Source organism: Aptenodytes patagonicus, chromosome 1, assembly GCF_965638725.1.
Source record: "Aptenodytes patagonicus chromosome 1, bAptPat1.pri.cur, whole genome shotgun sequence".
NCBI lineage: Eukaryota > Metazoa > Chordata > Aves > Sphenisciformes > Spheniscidae > Aptenodytes > Aptenodytes patagonicus.
Window position 1 is genome coordinate 215,914,015 of NC_134949.1, and position 23,244 is coordinate 215,937,258.

A 23,244-nucleotide genomic window follows, 5' to 3' on the forward strand; every position below is an offset into this window, starting at 1 on the left:
TTACAGGGAATCTGTTAGAAGCGCGCTTTTGTCATGCAAAGCCATGTAATGGATCCTGCTTCCTTGGCGGGTGATGAGGCAGAAGAAAGTTAATACTGTTGACAGCAGAACAAGTCCAATGAAAAAAAAGACTGCGAGTATCAGGCTGGCTTCTCCAGGACTCAAAGTTTTGCCAAAAAAATTGCCCCCTTTGCTGTCATAATCTTTTAAAAGAGAAGTAGTTCATGAGAAATCTATGCGTTAATCTGAAGAGTTTTAAACGACATTTTAAGAAATCCTTACCCTTTGCAGTGGTCCTATTTTTTGCAGTAGTCGTATCGTATGCTCCAGTTGTGAGTCCTCCTTCTGAAGGAGCTTCCCTCTCTGGGAAGAGAGAGATAAGCCATAGTTAAGTTGAAAACCTTAATAAACACATTTTTGTCTTCTGGAAAAGTAGCCTTCATTTTATTTAATTCCTTCTACCTTGTTGATCTGAACAGAAATCATGATTAGATCAGCACAACTATTGCTCTGGGCAGCTCCGTGGGCAACGTCCCCCTTCTCTATAGGCATCTTTGTTATTTCACTACTTAATGTAGTGATAGGACAAGGGGTAACAGTTTCAAACTGAAAGAGGGTAGATTTAGATTGGACATAAGGAAGAAATTTTTTATTATGAGGGTGGTGAGACACTGGCATAGGTTGTCCAGAGCAGCTGTGACTGCCCCACCATTGGAAGTGTTCAAGGTCAGGTTGGACGGGGCTTTGAGCAACCTGATCTAGTGGAAGGCGTCCCTGCCCACGGCAGGGGGGTTGGACTAGATGATCTTTAAGGTCCCTTCCAACCCAAACCATTCTATGTTTCTATGATTCAGTTTTGCATTTGCTTGTTCATTTGAAGTTTCACAGCCCAAATAAATATGTGGTATGAAATAAATTCACCTTGTCCAAGGAAGGAGTATTTTGGCTATGTTTGGCATTACATTTGTCATCCTGCTGCTACAGGGTTACAGGCACAAGGTGTGCCTGCTGGCGCTGTTGCAGCCCCTGCGGAGGAGTGTAGCAAGCACAGTGGGAACCCAGGCAGGAGACGCTGGATCCAGATGTTTAGTGAAATTATGTGCTGCGGAGAGGCTCACAAAGCACTTCCGGCTTTACTCACAAAGTGGTGGAAGGGACCAGCGCCACCCAAAAATCTTGCCAACTTTTCTTAGCCAAAGGATCGCCTATTTCTTGGACAGGATGCACAATCATTTTTCTGGAGCATTTTCTATCTATCTCAGCTGGTCTCTGCCTGTGCAGGAAGGAGCTTGAATAGCCCCGTGAGCCAGCAGTGATTGCAGGGAGGAACCAGCACCATGCCAGTCTGCAGACCCTCCCACACACCATGTGGCAGCAAGGCTGAAAAATAGCTTTGCAGTTGTTTTCTGCACCACCTGCGGGTGACTAATGGTCCACAGGCTGCCACTGTCTTAGAGGGGCTCTTGTGAAGCACCAACTGTTTTTAAGTTGCAGAGTGCATCAAAGATTACTGTCCTTGACATGTCATTAGGGGTGTTTGTCCTGTCCCTAGATGATGCTAACTGGCCATGGCAGTAATTTACATGTGCTTCCCACCAGCGTGCAGGGTGCAGCATTGACATTAGCTCTCTTCCTTTCCTCCCTGCCTTCCATTCGATCTGCTGCAATACCACCTCCGAGTCCTAGGACATGTTTCTGATACTGCACCTGATTTATTGATGGTGTAGGTCGTCTCCATGCCAGCGTGGATGTGATCGGCTACGTGGCAGTGCAGAAGCCACGTTCCAGGGTTTTCTGCTACGAGTTCAACTGTCTGGAAAGTCCCAGGAAAAAGGTCATACACATCTCCTCTGTGGTCCTTATCTGTCTGTGGCAAGGCAAAACCAGCATCGTGAGAGTCTTGCCTCAAAGACCCACCATGGGCACTGAAATATTCCAGTTAGACTTTCAGCTCCTCATGGCAGATCAAATGCTTCTTGTTATATGTTTCTAGTATGCCTCATGCAGGGAAACTGAGGTCTGTGAACACCCCTCATTTAATCAATTAATTAATTAACAACAGGACACCCCTCCTGAGGACTTCAAGTGTGGGTTGAGCATGGACGTTTCTTTGAAAGACAAATTTTTCAGGTAGTCCTGTCAGTGTCACTCTATCACAACATAAAACCATAGTGTAAGCAGGCATAACTCTCTCTGATTTCCTCACTGTATCTTCCCTTATACCCATGGGTAAATATACATGGGTAAATATACATTTTACCCACATAATCATGTCCTCTAATAATGACATTTATTCATGTTTCATAACAGGTTCAAAGTGGTAGAAGTTTTGCAAGGATCTCATTCATTTTGTATTATTTCTTGAAAAATTTCTTTACTGAAAGAGTGGTTAAACATTGGACCAGGCTGCCCAGGGAAGTGGTTGAGTCACCATCCCTGGAAGTATTTAAAAGACGTATAGATGAGGTGCTTAGGGACATGGTTTAGTGGGCATGGTGGTGTTGGGTCGATGGTTAGACTTGATGATCTTAGAGGTCTTTTCCAAACTTAATGATTCTATGATTCTGTGATTTCCTTCATGTGCAAAACTCCCACTGACCTCAGCATCAGCCCAGAGCTCTGTGCCCAAGCTGCAAAATCAGGCTAGAACCCGGACATTTTTGCAGAAATTTCCCATCACACTATAAAGGTTTTACTTTGATTATTTTTACCAACCTTAAAGATGAAGGTCTGTGCATGGAAGTGAACTGTATGTATATCCACTTCATTGCCCATTCCTATCAAATACCAGTTTGTCCTATCGCCTTCATTCATCGTTAGACCCAGGAGACTGTTATAAATCTTCCCATTGATTGCTGGAAGAATGACAAAATAGGACTGGTTAATAACCGGCCACGGGACGGGTGATGAAAACCTCCATTTCAGGCACCTTTTGCATTTTCTCTCTGGGGAGACCAGATGCCCAGGCAGAGAGGGGACAGGCACGTGTGGCCTGGGCAAGGGCTCTCCATAGTGACCACTGCCATTGCAGGGAGACAGCCACGTTTTTGTTTCAGTTTCCAAATCACCTAACTGCACAGCAGCAACCATTTTTCTGTCTTGAAAAGCATCAGGTCAGTTTTTTACTCATTGAGATCAAACTCCTGAACAAACAGGACTTATGCTGAGAAGCTAGATGGAAAAAGAGGGAATAGAGTTGCTGCCTGAAATGGGTACCATCTGTAGAAAAAGAAGTTTGCTTTGCCAGGGCTGTTCCTACCCCCGTCCAGCCTGTTCTGCCTGGCTCCTGGGCTGGCTGCTACTACAGCCACGATTTTAAAATGTCATCCTTATGCTCCTACTAAACAAGCCCGCAAGGAATGCAGCTCCCAAATGACAAGGGAAGTCTGGCAGGTCAGCCTCTTCCCATGAGTATAAGATTAAACTATCTTGTTGGAAAAATATCTTGGCTGGGCCTCATGAAATCTTTTCGTTTCCAGAGTTGCAGCTTATGAAGTTGTCACGTGGTTGGGTAATTGCAGGGTAAGTCCAATGTCTTCCTAAACGGGCTGTGAAAAATAAACCTCTGTCCTCTTGGCTGCTGCCACCGAGTCCTACATACCATGCATGCTGTTGCCTTCTACAAAGTTCTCAGTGGAATTGAAATCATCAGGATTCTTATGAAGGTATGTTTCAATATTTTCTTTCAAATACCAGGATTCATTTTCATCGAACACCATAAACAGAAGGGTAAATTCACGATTGATGTCTTTCCTTAGACCTCTTTCATCTAGAATTCCTTTTCTGCAAACTACGAGAGGCCCAATCAGACCGCTGTATGTGTCCTGAAATAAAATAAATATATGCATTATAAATTTTCTGTTTCATTCAGTTATGAAATAGACACATATTAACTACAGATTAAATAAAATGAAATTCCATTTTCCTATCAGATGAGATAAAATCATGATTCTAATTAGAGAGATCTTTCTCTACATGTCCCTATGTTAATGTTTTGCCTTCACCCAAAATCCCTCCAACTATTCTTTAAGGAGGGAATCACATTACCATGGTGTATCCCTGGGGATTTCAGTAGATTAAATTACCCAGGCATGTGCAACTGTTATCAAAGATGACAAAGTATCTAGCTCTGTAAATCGTTCCTCTAGCCTGTGGTCCTCGCACAAATGAGAAGCAGGATCCTTTCAGAAACATTATGCAAAGCAGGATGGTTTATCCAGAGCAATGTACTCTTTAATGACCATTTCTTGGTTACCTTTACAAAATTCACTGTTGAATAATAAACCCAAGTGATACAGTTTGGATCTGTTTTACCAGGGCCAGATCTTTCTGGGACGTTCCACCTGTAGGTGTTTATTTCTCCTGAAACAGAGAGAACAATTTTACCAAGAGCAGCTGGGTATTAAAGGCTTTGAACAGTATGTAACTGAGATCTGCTACCCTCCTCATCAAAAAATGATCTGTATCAAAACTATCTGTGTAAGCATGCAGCAATGGGATGTGGAGATGATTCTGCCTTCCAGGAGGTCAGTGAGGTTCCAGTGGTGTAAACGAAGGCAGATAGCCCCCAGAAAAGGAGGTCTGCAAATGATGCTGGCAACAGTGGCATCCCCCAGAGGGAAGTTTGGAGATAGGACTTTTCAGCTTTCTCCATGGGCAAAACTTGTAGCAAACCAATGATCTTGGGTGCCGATGCTTAAAGTCAGTTGAAGGTGTCAGGACCCAAGCTCCAGAAAATATTTCCTGGACTTTGTCAGTTGAAAAGGGCACAGAGATGTGGCAGTTGCCCCTGGGATTTTGCAGATGGTGCTGTAGCAGTGTATCAGCTCAGGGCCAGGAGAGGAGATCTGAGTACGTACCGACTTGCTGACTGGGAGCAACAAGGGAGTCCTTCACTCTTCCAGCTAAGCCCCCTCTCCTCAGCAGTTACTGAAGAACCCCTGTCCCTTCCTGAAAGACATTGCCTCTGCCACGTCCACCCTGAGCAGAGATTTCCTGACCTCTGATTTGATTAAAAAAGCCAATCTGATGGGGAAATTATCTATTTGGGTGAGGATCAGTTCTCTACACTGAACAGAAACACACCTATGTTCAGATGAACTGTCTGTGCTGTGTTTCCCTGCTTTGTTTTTTTGCTGGTACTGCAGGGAAAGATAGGAGACCAAGATGTGGTCAACACCTTGCCCTTTTAAGTGGTGGAGAAATGTTGAACCAGGCAGTCTCTGGCACAAAAGCCTTCCAGGGTGACAAAAGCCAAGAACAGCTAGGGACATGCTACGAGTCAGGGGAAAACAAGGAAATCACAGAACTCCTGGCCATGGTCTTAGTACAGCCACAATCCAACAGCTGCCAATAGCTGTGGGCATCAGGGCAAAGGAGAGTTTTCAAGCTTAAATGGTTGTGAAGTGACTGAGCCTATCCACTGAGCCACTACACCGTTCTGATGGATCATGCAATAGTGGGTTTTATTGTACAGCAATAACTACAAAAAAAGAAATGGTGATTCTCAAATATCATACTATATGAGAAGAGTCTCACATAAATGGTGCAATATCATTTAATCTTACGGGACAAGCACCTTCTGTTCATTACAGCATGGATTTACACACTTCAGCAGAGATCAGAAAGGCTTTCAAGACACAATACTACACTAATAGGACAGAAAACATTGACAAGAAACCCATCAATCTCAGAGGCATTCATGCCTTGGTGACATACACCAGGGAAGAGTTTGTCATCCACCTTTATCTAACCTACATGTCATCACCCCTTTTTAAAGGGGGTGATGTGAGAAGAGAGCCTGGCCATGGTCCTTCACCACTTCTTTGCTTTTTACTCCTCACTTCAGGACTGTAGTTGTAGTTGGAAAAATCTCCACTCTACTTAAAACCTGAGACACTTCACATGGCATCAAAGACCCATCTTTGAAGTGCAAATGAAGCATAACCCCTGAAAAGACAGATAAACAAGAGAAGAATGGATGTTTTCTCCCTCTTTGCTGCTGGGTAAATGGAGGAATGGACAGGGAGAGGACAAACCTGTGGCAGCTGAGAGCTGTTTTGGCTCAGGCTGCTATGGATCTGCTCCCTGCACCTCTTTACCATGCCACCCATGGTCTCTTTAGGAGCTGGCAATGCTCTCAGGAGCACAATTTAGCAGGACATAACTCTGACTGTTGACTGGTTCAGGATTTAGTAGAACTAGACAGACTCTGGGGAGCCTGGGGTGAGCAGTCCAGCCTGGCCTAGGAAGACAGACAGTGAGGATTTTGAGATGGTGGTGGTGGGGACTGAAGTGGCCAGGAATTATTCTTGTTTTGAGGGACTTGTTTTCCATGTTAACTGCTGATTCCAAAATCCTAAGGAAAAGTCTGTCTTTAGATCTTCCTGAAGAGTCCTTTCCTTTGGCTCACTGCCAAACGCAGACACCTTCCCTCGTCTAACTCATCCCAAGCCTGCTCCCATGTGGACACAGGAGACATGACAGTAGTGTTCCCAGTGTTACGCCTCGACTGTCAACAAAGCAGCATCGACAACATCATGGAGCAAATAACAAAACAAGGGAATCATATAAATCAGCTTTTTTTTTTTTTTCCTCCATATATTGACCACGGGTATTCATTCGTCAAACTCCAGCAAGGCAGACACTGGCTCACATTTGGCCATGAATTTGTGTGTGATTGTACTGTATCGATACAGCTACCTACAGCAAAGAGATTTCAGCTTCCAGAGAGGCTTAGTACATCAGAATTTCTTTTCATTTAGTTTCACACTGAAGCTCAGAAATACTGTGAAAAGAATTGCATAGGTGATGGAAAGAAAAGGTATGTACATTTTGGATTGACTATAGTGCCTGGGTTTGAGTTTGGCTTCCTACTAGAATATAAAACCCAAGATAAAAATTGAAGTACAAAAATTTTAACAGGTATTTTTCTATATGAAAAATTTCAGTGCTGTGAGAACTATTTTCCACTGTTTTCCTCACTAGAAACTGAAGCATATTTGGTACACTTCTTCAAAGACTTTTAAATCACAACAGTGACATTTTGCATGTTATGCATCAGCTCTGAATGCAAATGCCAATTCTGTGTAGATTAAGAGAGAGGCAGAGTTCACATTGCCAACTGCAACTCTACCAATGAGTTTCTCAGTTTTTAAAACATTGCTAGAGTGTCAGTCTGGAGCAAATGCAGCGTTGGCTTACACTTCTCTTGCCGTGATTATGGGCCTGCTTCTGCTTTTTTTGGAGGTTGTCCAGTGATATTACATTCCTGTTTCTACCCCTGATAGGAACAAAGGTTCATTCTCTGCCCGAACATGCTCACTTGGTCAAGAACGTACATGTATTACAACACAGAATTGTATCTGAATAAACGTTGAGCGTATTATGCCTGGAAGAACATATAGGTATGTGTAAGCTTGAAAGAGGGATTAGCATTCATGTGTTAAAATGCTTTTATACACAGCCTTTGTAGCTGAAAGAAAAAAAAAATGGAAGAGCCTTACCAGGGAGGGTAATTGGCGTCTCAGGTTGTTCTTCACAACCTACTTCTTCTATACCATGTGCGCTTATCGAATAAGGCCTGCTGGCTTTGTTCTTAAATACGATCAGTACAGAGTCACCAACCTCAGCATGGAGCAACGGCCCTAAATTAAAACAGAAGATGCCCGTGATTAATGCTGCTTTTCTGAATTTAACAGACTTTCAATAGCTTGGCCCAGGAGAGGAGCCAAGTTCTTTCTCAAAACCCTTAGACTTTTCTATTCTTTCAGCAAAGCCATCAAAACTGGTTTGTTATCTCAGCTGATGAAAAGCTCCATATATATAAATAATCTTTTTTCTTTTCGGTCAATGAGGAGAATTGTTCACTCTGGAGACAGGTCTTTGGACAGCTTGTTTTTAAGGAAAACTCTTGTAGATTTTTTTTGTATCTTTCAAAATTTTATTTCTTAAGCTGGTAACGGTTTGTTTTTTTTTTTTAACTATTTTTTTTTACTTTTGTACTGCAAAAAAGGAAATGTTAAATATATTCCTAGAGAGTGTTGACTACTTTATGACTGGTTGTTGCCCACTTCTCACCCCATAAAAAACATGAGCTCATGGTTATTTTATGACATGCGTAAAATTTTGTCTTGCCCAATTTCAGATACAAATCCAGCCCCTTAATATTGATTTAATCTGCCTACAAAAGTCTCGCCCACGTTACATGCGCTGGTGTTAAGGTGAATCCTGGAATTGCCATTTTGGCGTCCTCCCTGTTAGTGCTCCTTAGGAAACTCCCTATTCATGTTTGAGAATGAATTCTCTAATTTGGAAAGCATCTTTACACTCAGCAATTATATAAATAGGATGTAAAATCACTGATAACCTGGAACAGGCATCAGTGTTCCTTGTTTTCCATGTTAACAAAGCTGGAAAAACTCTTTGTTTTTGGAAAGCAATCCTCTCACTTATCAGGCTTGGTCTGTGAGCCATGAGAGCTACTTGCCCAGGATTTCCAAGTGTTCTTCCTCCTCTGTCCTCACTTTGCGCTGTGTGAAGTTGCCGTTTGTGTACTCCCTGTAAACCACCTTCTTGTATTTTGAACCGATCAGATCTTCCGCTTGGCTCAGGAAAACATGCCCATAGCTGCAAAATAAAAAGGCAAAAATTAAAAGCACTAAACCTTACATATCTAAAGGCTAGTAACTCTTGTGTTATTCACAATAGATGTGATAAGAATATATGGCTTGATCCAATGTGCTGATTGATGTGAAGCCCTGCATGCCGCAAGAGATTTTAAACAGCACGTAACAACAGTGATAATCCTGACTAAATGCACACCCGCTTCAAACATGTAAAGCTGAGGATATGTTGCACTCACCACAAACTTTTGGGAATACAAATCCTTCACCAGAGCTGTCAGAGCAGAGATGAATTTCGAGTAAAGAGTGGGTTTGGCCACTCTCTCCAGCTGCATCCTCCGCTCCAATGAAAGATACTGCCTGTCCCTTGCAAACCTGAATCCTCTTATCACGATGGCTGCTTTCACTATCTATCTTGGCTATTAGTCAGCCTCAGGAAGATGATAACTGAAGCCTAACCTTGCAAAAGCAAATGCCATCATCTGAGATAAGAGGGGGCTGCTTTACCCTGCCCTCCTGCTGCTGTGTACTGTGCAGGGCTGGATGCTTTCCCAGCATGAAGATAAAGCGAGAAATGTATTTTCCCTTCTGCACCTGGCAGAGGATGCTTTTTTTGTGCCCTCTAGGTTTGTGCAGTCACCCACAGTTTGTTGCTGCTCCTGTGGGATCCCAGAGGGCCGACTCGCCGGCAGAGGACACTCGCCACCAGCTGCGGAGGAGAGCGTTCACCCTCTTCTGAGGGCAGCTCTGTCTCTTGGCAGTTCATCTCCAAGGTGCCCCTGGCATGGGAGTTGTGAGGTTGGCTCACAACATACTAAATAAAAGCAAAAAATGCCCCAGGAATACTGCTTACTGTAGTAATATACTGTGTGTGCAACAGCAGCCTTTGACAATAGTAGAGTTAATATTGTCTTTAAACACAAGGTGTTCATCACCTGTGACTCTTCAGGTTTATTTTCTACTGACTCCACCATACGCTTCCTCTTTACAGGGTGCAGTTTCCCAGCCACTTTTCTAAGGTTTATTTTTGAAATATGTTCCTAGTTCCTCTTTGTTTTCATCAAAGTGGTCTCAGAGACCTCCCTATGCAATATGATCTGGAACGTGTATCTTCGGCACACACCTTTTATTCCTTAGCACAGTGCAGTCTAGATGTGATTCACTTGTGGCTGTTACTGCATTCTGACTTTTCCAGGGGAGCCAGGGGCTACCGCGCTGCAGTGAAGCAGGCTCAGCACCTCCCTAATGCAGCTGCACTGCTTGCAGGGGCTCACGTCTGGGACAAGTACCTGGGTTTCTTCTCTATGAAAACCAGAGCACTGGGATGGGGAGACTGGGGAGAGTGAGAAAGGGAGAAGAGGGGGTTGGGGGGCATCATTGTAGGGTTAAGCCAGGGCTGGAACACACACATGGATTGAGGGACTTGGAAGCCTTCTTGGGTTCAACAGCATTACAAGACAGTCTGAGATGAAACCATTTGAAAATGCTGCCTATGAACTAGTCTAGTCTGAGAGGTTGTCACTTTATAAATAAGTTTTCTCTTATTTTGTTCGGCAAAGAGTGCCTCCTAAAAAGTATGAGGCTGGCTTCATGAAAGGATGCTTCAAAGTTCCCCCTCCACTGTGAGTGTGCCCCATGCCCACAAGCGTTTTTTGCTTTGGGTACCTTTCCTCATTGCTGCTGACGTTGTAAATCTTCGGTGCCGAGCTCTTATTTGAGGCATAGTCCCACTCCACCTCCTCTGCAGCGATGTAGTAAAGCCTTATGGCTCCGTGCTGCTGCTGGGCTTGGGTGGTATTACGGCAGCTGCTGACCTCGTAGAGATGTTTCATCCCACTGACAAAGTGATCAAAAGTCCTGCAAACCACTTTGAATGTGCCTGGAAAGGAAAGCGCATGAGATTCAGGCAATTTTAAAATCTATAAAAAGCAGCTTGGCAAATTAGGTCCTGTGCCTTGTACATCATCTGTCCTGAGACAAACCTAATCCGTGATACTGTATGGAAAGCCAACCGAGGAGATGCTTGTATCACTCAGAGCCTGCTGGCTTTGAAAAATTAAGGGGACTGAAGGAGAAACTAGTTGATAAAATAGATATGCACCAATCATCTCTTTTAGTCACTACATGCTCTATGGTCCCAAGAGGTATGAGGATGGGGATTCAGGCTGACATGCATATACTCAAGTATAAACATGCACATAAGACTGCAGGCTTGTGGCCTGTAACTCCTACATTACAACAGGTTCTTCAACTAAAAGCAAAATGTGAATACAGACACAAATGGAGATCCATAAGTCAGCAAGTAACTTTTTGCGCCGTAGGGAACACTAGCCTGCTCCATTTTCACTAAAAAATCTCCATAAATTACTTCTAATTGTTTGAGTTAGATTAGCTTAGCCAAGGGAGCTCTGAAAATCGATTGATTAGCTGTCTGGCAGCAGGAACAAGCTTGCCAGTAAGCCTTCACCAGTGCTGCTCATGCTGCAGACGTGCCCACGGGGAGCACGAGAAGACGTAAGAGGAGTGTGCATTGCAAACGCCAATAAAGGCATAGAGAAACAGGGTGCATGTCTCAGAGATGCTGTTTCCTTGCCCTGAGTACAGAGCTGCTCTGCCAGCCTTGGGTGCATGAGAGTCTCCACTGAGCCCCTGCAGTTGTCAGGTGTAATCAGGCTAATGGAAGCTTCTTAGAGGCTTTGCGATACAGATACAGACCCATTATACAAGAATGCCTCTAACAAACAGGAAGATGCTGCTTATAACCATTTGTTTATATGCACCTATATGGTATAAAAACAGTTGAGTTAAACTGCAACTTTCTGACCCTTTGCTCTCCCTCCATGAAAGGCCAAACCACCATGGGCCATTTTTTTTGTAGCTCTGATGGTCAAGGGCTGCAGTGACAGTTGGAGCATCTTTTGGCATGTCTGTGGGCAGATTTTAACATTTGTATTCCCCTTTCCCATTTACTCAAGCAGAAGCTGACCACAATGTAGTCCTGCGTAGCTCCACCTGCTAGCACTCTTGTGAAGGAGGAAAGCACTTTCGCAGCTGCTTTGTATGTGAGTCAGTGATGGAACCAAAATTAGAAGCATAGCTCTGTCCAGACTGGATCTCAGTCCATTCCTTGTGCTTCTAGGGCAAAAGTGATGAAAAAGGTAAAATAACATGCAGTTAAAAAAAATCACCTGTTGGTGATTGTAAAGATCTGATAATTCATTCAATTTCCCTTATTGCCAGTAGAAGGTTAGCTAGCAAAATTTAATAATCTCCTAGAATATATTGTTTAGTGTGAGTCCTGCAGTGCAGTTTCATGACAGATGGTGGAAATGTATGGGATATGCATAAGAAAAGAATCTGCTGTCTTATAGACACCAGCGCCAGCGGTCTAACCTGGCATGGACACAAGGCCAACAGATATTTCTATCAGGTGCTCCAGCCAAGGATGGCCCTTGGCATAGCCTTGCACAACTGTGATGACTGCGTTGATTTAAACAGAGTTGCACCAATGTAAAGAAAAGTAATGTTGCACTCTTTGTCATGAAGCTTATCTGGTGGCTCCAACAAACAATTCACCCCCTCTGAGTTTGAAGAAGGTATCGCTGGATTATACATGAGAATTAAAAGTATCTTTAATGTATACACTTCTGAAGAAACTCCTAAAGACTAACTATTATTGAAAAACTATTATTGAAGTCCTAAAGTACCTCAAATGATGCTGACTATCTACATAGCAGTGAATTTTATCTTTGCTAAAAAAGCCTGGTTTGAGAGTTACGGAAATTCTGCGAGCATCCTGTTAGCTATCTCTCTGCCTACTGCTCTGCCTATCCCAAGGTCATCAAAGCCCCTGCTCTTTGGTGCATATACATATTTGATTTATAGCACCTTCCCAGAAAAGTAGCCCAGCCTGAATTCTCAGCTACACCAGGTCCCCACACTCTCCATGCTTTCAGGCTCCCTCGTGCACAGCAGAGCATCTCACGGACTGTTGTTTTGGCTGCCTGACTTCTGCATGTGCCACACCACCAAGATAAGTTCATGAACGTACCCACACGGTCTGGCTGCATCAGCGCTGTCCCTGATAAATGAGGAAACAAGGCCAGCCCATCCCTCGTCGTCCCTCTCAGGTCGATGGTGTTTCCTTGAAAATGAACCCCGTGCATGTCGTAGTGACTGCCCAGCCCGATGAGGTGCCAGGAGACCTTGTCGTCCTTGCACATGGCCAGGCCTGGCAGATTACCAAACAAGTAGCCATTGACAGCTGGAGGAGAAGGAAAGAGCGTGGTTGGCAGCAGGTTGATAGAAACTTGTCATAGACCCTCCTACCACCTTCCCGGCAAGAGACTTGCGACTCAGCAAGTCATGGCATTAATTAAAGGGGCATTTTGTGAAGCAAAGGTAGCACTGGATGACACCAAATTAATATCTAAATGCTATTCCTGTAAACTATGAGATTCTACCTTTTTTTAGCCTGTAAAATCTTGTAATAGTCTTTTGCAGTGATGTAGCACTTCTCCTCCAAGCTTTTCAGGGTGCCTCACAGGCACCAGTTAAGTCTATAAATTAGATACCTTCTTTCAGCCTGGAGAATGTATAACCGGATGATTAAGGCCATGGAGTGAGCCATAACGAGTCCGAGTTATAAATTCAGTTCTGATGGAGCTTTTTTATGTGATTTTTACATTTTGGAAGTAAAAGTGGAAATCAAAGGTATCTCTTTCTTTCACAATCCCTAATCCTCAAATGCTCTCTGTGGTCACTGAGGGAAAGATATTATGGCAGAACAAAATTTTAGAATGAGATACCACCTCATAACGGAAGAATAAATCAGATGGGTCCAGAAAGCCCCGAGGTTCTCTAACAATATATATTCTCAGTGCTCTTCAGAAAACTAAAGCAAAGAGAGATTATGTGATTTGCTAAGGCCTTTCATGTCAGGAATAACTTGGAGGTGGTCCATGCTGAAGTCAGGTACTTACATCCAGAAATGATGTTTTAAAATATTATTGGCCATTCCCCTAGTCTTTGCCACTCCTCTTCCAGAGGTGGTCACTGCCCAAGTGGGAGCTGGCAGAGCAGAGCAGGTGGACCTTCCTTGTCTGAGTCAGTGCCAAGGTCAGCAGTGAAAGTTAAATCACCAGTGAACATTGGCCTCTTCTGCAGTTGGTGCCTGACTTTGGCATTATGCCTTTTTATAGACCCAAGTGTTGTATCTAAAAGCTACGCTCTGTTCCCTTTCTCCAGGTGTAGTTGGTAGGTGGATGTATTCATTGCTAATGTGACTGGGGTTTCAACATGCACTCCAAGAGCATCAAGAGCTGGCCATAAGCTGACTGACAGCTTCCACCTCACCCTCCAGTGCACTGCAGTCGGCTATGAATGATGATAAAATCTGCCAATTCATCTTCCTAATATCATTGAACAAAAAGTATCATTAACAGATATTAGATATTTCATACCATGCATTTTGTTGGATTCCTTGAAATCTGCATCATTTTCATCCACTTTTGAAGGGTCTCCAGTAAATGCTTCGATATTCTTGTTCAGATACCAGCTGTCATTCTCATCGAAGATTGAAAAGAGGAGGTAAAATTCTCTGTCTATTCCTTTCTGTAGCCAAGAAGGAAGCCAAGACATTAAAAAAAAGTCTATGCAGAATTACCCAAGTAAAAATGATTTTTTTTTAAACAAAGCTTTCTTTCCCCAAAAAAAATTGCAGCCGCCTTCTTACTATGTCCTTGTAGAGACAGGGATTGGCACTTTTCCATCATCCAGAAGGATAATAAAGTGTCCATTACTTGCTTAGGGTGGAAAGATGCATTCATTGCTAATAAGTGTATGGAAAAGATGGAAAACCTAGGGACGAGCCAGAATACTGGGGAATGACAGTTTCATCTTCCTAACCATCCCCTTAGGTCAGCTTTTACCCTGAGGAATGACATTTGTATAATCTCTTAAAACTGAGCTGGGAACTGGGCAAATTGGCCCATATGGGAACCCCCCCCCAGTGCACCACCCTGCTGTTAGGGACAAGCAGATGTCCATGTTGGGCACCTGTGTCCCGTCGTGATTCAGTGTGTTCTTCTGACAGACCAGCAAAGGCCCCACGAGGCCAGAGTTGGTGTCCTTGACGGCATCGGTGGCTGAGTAATACAGATAGGTCAGGCATGGGGGGTCACTCTCTGTTGGACCTCCATTTTCAGGCACCCTCCATTTGTATGTGAAGGTTTCACCTGGCTTAACGTGGGCTCCTGGCTTCAGATAGCCTGCAGAGAGAAAATTGAGAAGCACCAACGTTACGGGAAGGTTTTGTCTTCCTGAATACAAGCGTTCCTGGGAGTCAGACATAGCTGCTGATTTCTGTGGACAAGCTCCCCCTTGCAGCCACAGCTCGAGCACCATCCCATAGTCTGGGCACTTATGCCATGGGGACATCTCACCAGAGTCCTGTGCCATGGGGACAACCAAGCCCGTTCCCCACAGAACAAGTTTAGCTGCTTCACCCAGACACCTTCCGATGCTATCTGGATTATCTGGATTCAATCAGACAAGACATGCAGAGCTCATCCTTGTGCTTAAATGGCTTCCTCTAATGTTTGTAGCTTACCTGCCCTATCATGAGATTCATCTGCAGCACGAATGCAGACTCCAGCTTTTCATTAAGCACCAACAAAGCCATTACATCAGCAAGCGGAGCTGCAGCTGTGGCTGTTTAGAAATTCAGAACAAATCTGATCCTGGTAATAATTGTTTCTTTTTGATTTTGTAGCAATGCACAGAAACCTCTGTCAGAGTCTCCAGAGGGCAGTTGCTATTACTTTTTTCTGGAAGCTGCTTTGAAAAGATTTGAGCCATTTTCTGCTGCCATGCACAGGGTGGATGTAGCAACACCTGTGTAATTCAGCCACTGCAAAAGAGTGTTGGTATCTACTCAGAGAGGACTTACAAAAGGGACTTGAAAGGAAAGTTGGGAAAAGGGGTCAGCCCTGCACCCTTTGTAGGAAAAAAGTGCTAAGTAAAGTTTCTGGGTTTTATTATGAGGAAGATCAAATCAGAAATTTTGTTTAACGCTTAGGCATCCATTGACTGGATTTTCTCAGCACGGCCAGATGTGTCTGGCAGCAGCAGACTGCACCGATCTAATACTCCTCTCTAATACTCCAAGAGAATCCTCTTGAAAACTTAGACACGAGTGAAAATAGCAGTATCACATAAGAACACATACTATTTGCCACAAACAACAATACGAAGTAGGGTACTGCTTCAACAGTATCTGATACTACTGGATTCATCCTGCAACAGTGCTCAATAAGGAGAATATTGATTTGGAGTTAAAAACCCTCTGAGATTGGACAAGTGTCAAATGCAACTTGGAAGAGTATTTCCTGAGAGCACAACTGAAAAAAGATGTCTACAGAAGATGTCTGTAGGTATGTTTATGTACAGTATTTTCACATGAATAAGCTGCACTCAGACAATGCACAGGCTTTGAAAAATCATTTACCTTCAGTGTAAACCTACAGCCCCTGTAGGGCCTCTACATGTATACACTTGTAGATAGATATGATGGAAATCCAAGACACAAGGCTTACAAGGAGAGAAGAAGGGGCAGAAAGATTGTTGATGAATCTGGAGTCAGGTTGCTCTCCAAAGACCCAGAGGTGTGCACACTGCTGCTGAATTGTAGGATTTGGTTTGATTTTGCCCCGCACCAAAGGGTGCAATGCTGATGGGCACTATTACTGGGGAGCGTTAAATGAAAGCATGACAGGACTGTGAGCAGAGGGAAGCTGCACTTCTATCAGGGAACTACATCTGATATGGGTGCCATTAGGATGTGTGCAGATAACTTCAAGGCTGAACTCAAGCCAGTTGTTTCGTGATGCATTGGGACCTGCTGGCAAATTTGTTGTGTTGCAAGGTCAGCAACTAGACACAACAGAATTTAATAAAGCCTTTTGTATTTATTTTATTGTATGACATTATGAATTTTACATGTTGACCTAATTCTCAAAAGAGGGATTATGTCCTGTGAGTTTCTTTCCAATGTGTTGTAGTGGAAACAAAGCAATTTAGACAACAAGAAACCTACCTTTCTTTTCAGTGCTGCAAATGAAGCAAAAACTTTTTCAGAGACCACCATATTATCTCTGTAGGCACTATGGATGGGATTCAGCTCACCTTACTTGAGTCATCTAAAGCTTAGTTCCTAACCCAAACTCTAGGCTTCTTCTGTAGTTGATGGAGACAGAAACACATCTCCAGAGGGTGACCTACTGTCTCCTAAAATAGGTGTTCAAAGTAAATGGGACTTCTCACCCTCCGAAGGATTTGTTTCTTGTCACTGACTGAAAAAGGAGCCTACCAATTAAACATAACATTTAACATTTAATGGTTAAACTTAGGTGATAAAGATCCTGTCCTTGCACAAAATGAGAGGAAGCCTTTGGTAAATGCTCCGTTTCAGTGTTTACATATTTATGAGGATTAATAAGGATTATCACTGCTTCACATTCCAGGTCAATCAGATAAAAGCTGCCTCCAACACTGACTCTCCTGACAGTGAAGCAAGGGCAATGCTCGACCTGGATTAGAGAATCAGGAGTGAAGCAACCCAGACCATGTGGATAGCTATATCCAAAGACTCAGGAGGGTCATCATGCCAGATCCTAAGCTTCATAATTCTGGAGCATGTCCAGAGGAGATCCACTGACTGCAGTTGAGAGATATTAGATTAGAACTAATGTAAATTGGATTGTGCTTATGACTTTTGCTCAACATAGACCTCAGCTAGTTTTAGATGCCTTGTCTGGCACATGTCCAAGGGGAGGAACCAGCACATTGGCAGACTGGGGAGTTCCATGGGTTGTGACGTGTAGGGTAGATACAAACTAATCAAATAATCCCTTCTGTGCCTCAGCATCCACAAAAATGGCAAACCTGCAGAGCAACAGAAGATCTTTAGACTCAGGTATTCTGAATGTGATGATACAGCAGTACAGTCAAAACTTACCATCTAAGTAGGGAGCACCTTCTGACAGCTTGCTGAAGCTTACACCATGGGCCATAATGCTATAGCTTCTTTTGGCTTTGTTGGCAAAAGTAACTAGTACTGTATCTCCCACTTCAGCTTTTATAACGGGGCCTTAAAAAAAGAGGGTGAGGGAAGGTATTAGAATCATAGAATCATAGAATCATTAAGGTTGGAAAAGACCTCTAAGATCATCAAGTCCAAACGTCAACCCAACACCACCATGCCCACTAAACCATGTCCCTAAGCGCCTCATCTACACGTCTTTTAAATACTTCCAGGGATGGGGACTCCACCACTTCCCTGGGCAGCCTGGTCCAATGTTTCACCACTCTTTCAGTAAAGACATTTTTCCTTACATCCAATCTAAACCTCCCCTGGCACAACTTGAGGCCGTTTCCTCTCGTCCTATCACTTGTTACTTGGGAGAAGAGACTGACACCCACCTCGCTACAACCTCCTTTCACGTAGTTGTAGAGCGCAATAAGGTCTCCCCTCAGCCTCCTTTTCTCCAGGCTAAACAGTCCCAGTTCCCTCAGCCGCTCCTCATCAGACTTGTTCTCCAGACCCCTCACCAGCCTCGTTGCCCTTCTCTGGACACGCTCCAGCACCTCAGTGTCCTTCTTGTAGTGAGGGGCCCAAAACTGAACACAGTATTCGAGGTGCGGCCTCACCAGTGCCGAGTACAGGGGCACGATCACTTCCCTACTCCTGCTGGCCACACTGTTTCTGATCCAGGCCAGGATGCCATTGGCCTTCTTGGCCGCCTGGGCACACTGCCGGCTCATGTTCAGCCGGCTGTCGACCAGCACCCCCAGGTCCTTTTCTGCCAGGCAGCTTTCCAGCCACTCTTCCCCAAGCCTGTAGCGCTGCATGGGGTTGTTGTGGCCGAAGTGCAGGACCCGGCACTTGGCCTTGTTGAATCTCATACAGTTGGCCTGGGCCCATCAATCCAGCCTGTCCAGGTCCCTCTGCAGAGCCTTCCTACCCTTGAGCAGATCAACACTCCCACCCAACTTGGTGTCGTCGTAGAACTACCATCTGACATATTTCCATCTAAACAAGAAAGGGCTGACTGGCAGCTGCATGCACGAAATTCCCCTCTGGATCCAAGTGGATCTGCATTCAAACCCGATGTAATGACAGGAGGGGAAAATATTCACTGTACCAAGTATTCCCAGGTGCTTCATGTCCTCTGACGAAATCTTCTTCTTACTGAACGTTGCGTCAGTATATTCCACATAGCGAACTTTCCAGTATTGCCCTCCTATTCTGTCAGTCCCTTGTGTGAAATATATTGCAGATTCACTGTGGAATTAAAAAAATGGACTGGTTAAATAATTGGAGGTTCAGGCAGAACCATTCATTTTGGATAAAGTTATTACTCCAGACACAGAAGAAACGACCCCCCAAGTTACTAGTTTGCATACACTTTTCTAGTAGACAAAGGGAGATAGTACTGGTCTGAACTGCAGTTATAAATTAGTTAACAAATGGGCATTCATTGTGCATTAGACTTTCATGTGTTTAACCCCAATTCACTTAGGGAGACATCTATGTCAGCTTACCTCTAACTACCTTGGGGCAAGACCTGTGCCACTACCTGTTCACAATGTGTCTCTAATCCTTGTTAGCTTTCCTGGGAGATACTGTAATACAATTCATCTTCATCAGTAACAACAGGGGGGGAAATCTATTATTATGGCACCTCTGAGATACACCGATTGTAAGTGTGAAAGCTGCCTGAGGAATCTTGATGTAGGGTCATTAACTTTGTTGAACTTTGCACACCTCACCAGGGCTCACTTTCTCCATGGACTTAATGGAGCAAGATAAGTGCTTCCAGAAGGCAACTCCGAGCATCGCAGTTACAAATCTAACTTCCCAACAAGGTTGTTTAAATACATTCCTCCCTGCCCCTTCCAATTAAAATTAATAACAGTGCAGGACCTAGCCCTGGTGAATCACTGGGGAAGTCTCACCCAGACTCCTGAAATTAAAGCACAACAGGAGAGGACAAGAAAGCTTACCTGCCAGTGGCATTTAAACCCTGCCCAGTGAATTTATCATAACCGTCAGGTCCATAATTCCAGAGCACTTCTTCAGCAGCGATATAATATCTTCTCTTATGACTGAGTGGTGAAGGCCGAGACAGGTTTTTCTGGCAGATCTGAACATCATATAGTGCTTCCATGCCACCTGGGAGGAGAAAGAGTCTGGAGACAGTCCTTGGCCAGCTGTGGAGTCAGCAGTCTCATGGATACAAACGCACATTCAAAACCCGCTAGGAGCTACATGGATTGGAAACAATTACTAGGGTAAATTTCTATTTATAAAGACTTCCTCTGCCTACACTGGGCCAGATGCTAGCACCCTTCTCTTGCAAGGTGGTACTTCATGCCACAGGTGAAACCCACTGACATCAATGACACTCTTTAGTGGGCTTATTTACTCAATTCCTTAATCTGGGAAAGGATGGTAGAATGATTTGGGGGGTCAGTGTGCCTCCTGAAGTGTGCAAAATGGCATCATGTCCCCTTGACTTTCATTGAAATAGAGGCTGGTTATTACCACACTGAAGATATTTGTTGCTTGCCACAATCAAGTCTGTTCTGCCTGATGCAAATCCCACTGAAATCAATGTGCAAGTTCTTAAAAGTAAAAATTCTCCCAACTCATCTCTGATATGATAATTATACACTGCCTGCTGTCATGAGACCTAGTTTATGATACATGCTTTCAAGCTCTCGCACCACACAAATATCACATCACAATCAAATTCCTTCACGTAAAGGTTTCTGAAAACACTGTCAATTTTTGTCTGATTTCTGTAAAGTAAAAAGCTATGAAGTGTTCAGCTGGCATGATTTTTCTTTATGTGTAAGTACTTATCTACAACAAAAAGTGATGTTGAAGGCTGCTCTCATTGCTCATCAAAATCTCCAGTTTACATAGAAAGTGTGATGTCAGCGCTGGGTCTAGCAGGCCTTCCTCATATGAATTACACAGCTAAGTCATTCATACTAGCTGAAGATTTGGCCCAACATGTATAATTTCCACTGGTGACTAAACTCATATTCATGATGTTTATCTGGTGAAATAGTTCCAAAGTGTTCAGTCAGTCACAAAAAAAGTGTCAAATCCTGCTTCCCCTGGAAACGTCTCTCAGTTTTCTTTTCCAAGCGTAAAGAGGCTGAAAATTCTGAAAGGATCAGGGAGATCTATAGCGTCGTACCTCGTAAGTGCTCATTAACCTGGCACGTTATCAGCCACCTCCCAGGGTTCCCAGGAGTCATGTCCGCTGTGATGAATGTTGCTGGGAACAGACCAATGACATCTGCCCTCTGGTCTCTGTTAGTGAACGTGTGGCCGTAGAAATACGCAGCGTGGATATCTATCTCGCTTCCCATACCAAACAAGTGCCAGGACATGGAAGTGTCAGCACACATCTCCAAGCCGGGGAGATTGCCATAAATATAACCGTTAATAGCTAAAAACAAAAGTATGAGACTTTATGAGAGGTGAAAGAGAAGTGCCAAGTGCCTCTGACCCATTTCTAAGGATGATCTTTTCCTGGCCCAGAAAAGAAGCTGTCTGAATGTCTACACTGAATAAGGCCCTCACAGGCTCCTTGATGAAGAATAATATTTTTGAACAGCCAGCTTACAGCTCTGGATGATCAAATGGCCCAAATTCTCTGGTTGGGTCTGTGAAAAACTTCCTGGGTGGTATGAAGATATTGCAAAGGCCAAGTCACCACCAAGAAGGCCTGATAATGAGGTTAACTTGTTCCGCAGCTATTTAGCATGTCTGAAACCTATTCCCTCTTATTCTGAGTCATAAATATACCATTATATGCCAGGCTTAAGCAATTTAGATTTAAAAATTATAATATCAGTCAAATCAGTCTAGTCAGTGCTCTCTTCCTCAGCTTCCACACCTGACAATGTATCAGGACACTAGGAGAATGAGACTTGTATTTTGCAAAATATTTTAGCTCCTAGGCTCCATGAAATAATCAAAATACAGAGAAATATCTGGATTTAACTTCTTACACCAGATCTCCAAATGGCATAAAGTACTATTGGCCAATGGATCTCTGAAGGGCAGGAGTGGTTGTACCAGCCAGCCCACCATCCACAAGGCCCTTTGAGAAATACTGGACTCTTCCAATACACACATCTCAAAGTGCTTTGCAGCCTCCTTTTCGCTTTTCACAGCTGGTCAAACAGTCACCAAATGGCTTAAATCTGTTGCCTAAGATAAAATGCTAAACAAGTGGCAGAGCTGGCTATGAAAGTCAAATCTCCTTTCTGCAAACCAGAGTGTTGTGCTGTATTTAGGGAGAGGCTTTTTATCAACACAGCACTTCAACATCCTGACCCATTTCATGCTGACAAAGATAAAGGAGAGATATCACAAGGGACAGAACGTCCTACTGAAATGAAAAGAGCCTGGTCACTGCTGTAGGTCACCATTTGCTCAAAAGTCCTACTCACCATGCATTCGGTTGCTGGTCTGGAAACCTTCATCCTCTTTGTCAACTGTAGCTGGTTCTAAGCAGAAGGTGTTTATATTCTCATCAAGGTACCAGCTGAAGTTTTCATCTACAATGCTAAACATCAGGGCAAAAGCGTTAGCAGCACCAGTCCCTTCTATTGAGGTCTCATCTGCAGTTCCTAAATTGCAAACGAAAAGGAAAGTGCTAAAAAAAGCCTTGAAGGGGATTGAATTTAAAAGTGACAATAACTTTGGAGCACTCGAGGAAATATGGTGGTCTGCCTGTGATCTATAGGGCAGGATGAATCTCAGCTAATTTTGCTCTTCTAAGACATCTTGACATACCCACCCCCCAGCCTTTGAACAGATGAGTGCCTCCAGAAGGCAGTTCATCTCATCTAAGTCAAGCTGATATTTCAGGATCTCTTTGATTTGACATAAGCACAAGTAGCTGCCAATATCTGTGGTCCCATTTTCCCCATCTTTGGCCCACTGCACTCAACCCTGCCCTTTGGTCAGTGTTAGCATCTATGTGCCTATGCAGTGAGCCAGGTCAAGAGTCTGATCCAGCCAGAAACCAGCAACTTTTTTGCCAAGAATTAAGGAGAGGCAAGTGGTAGCCTGCATTGCTGTTGCATTGAGGTTACTGGTGAACCATACCCTCAGAATGGCCGTCTGAATGTGGCTCACTCTCCACAGACTAATGAGGAAACCTCTACAATTATCTACGACTAGATACTTAAATTTAAAAAGGCTGAAGGCAGGATGGATATAATCTATTCAGGCTAAGTTCAGCATCATTATCTGAGTGACCATTTAGGGAACAACCTGAGTCTATAGGAGTGGCAATATAGAGTAGTCTATTATTAACTGTTGGCAGGTTTAGACTTCATCTAATTGTCTGGTCTACTTCTGAACCTGTGAAAACTTTTGCTTCTCCTGTATCCTATGGGAGGGAGCCCCAGAGCCTTGCTGTCGGTCTTGTAAGGAGCCACCCACCACTGTTAGACAGAGGACTACAGCAGTAGCATCATGCAGGTATCCACCTTGATGAATTCAAGACCAAACATGCGGATAACCTGGCCT

General features: G+C 43.8%; 1 protein-coding gene across 1 annotated transcript in view; it reads right to left on the bottom strand.

Moving 5' to 3' along the window:
• Positions 1 to 23,244, bottom strand: part of HEPHL1 (hephaestin like 1) — a 34,829-nt gene continuing 11,585 nt past the window's right edge. Inside the window, exons 4-20 of the mRNA XM_076330296.1 lie at positions 22,158 to 22,337; positions 20,894 to 21,148; positions 19,689 to 19,857; positions 18,827 to 18,966; positions 17,641 to 17,772; positions 14,682 to 14,893; positions 14,087 to 14,237; positions 12,676 to 12,888; positions 10,290 to 10,503; positions 8,489 to 8,628; positions 7,506 to 7,646; positions 4,256 to 4,362; positions 3,602 to 3,824; positions 2,716 to 2,855; positions 1,708 to 1,867; positions 283 to 363; positions 1 to 203 (exon numbers count right to left, since the gene is read on the bottom strand). Of these exons, the coding sequence (XP_076186411.1) occupies positions 1 to 203; positions 283 to 363; positions 1,708 to 1,867; positions 2,716 to 2,855; positions 3,602 to 3,824; positions 4,256 to 4,362; positions 7,506 to 7,646; positions 8,489 to 8,628; positions 10,290 to 10,503; positions 12,676 to 12,888; positions 14,087 to 14,237; positions 14,682 to 14,893; positions 17,641 to 17,772; positions 18,827 to 18,966; positions 19,689 to 19,857; positions 20,894 to 21,148; positions 22,158 to 22,337 (2,861 nt within the window). The remainder of the gene's footprint in view (positions 204 to 282; positions 364 to 1,707; positions 1,868 to 2,715; positions 2,856 to 3,601; positions 3,825 to 4,255; positions 4,363 to 7,505; positions 7,647 to 8,488; positions 8,629 to 10,289; positions 10,504 to 12,675; positions 12,889 to 14,086; positions 14,238 to 14,681; positions 14,894 to 17,640; positions 17,773 to 18,826; positions 18,967 to 19,688; positions 19,858 to 20,893; positions 21,149 to 22,157; positions 22,338 to 23,244) is intronic.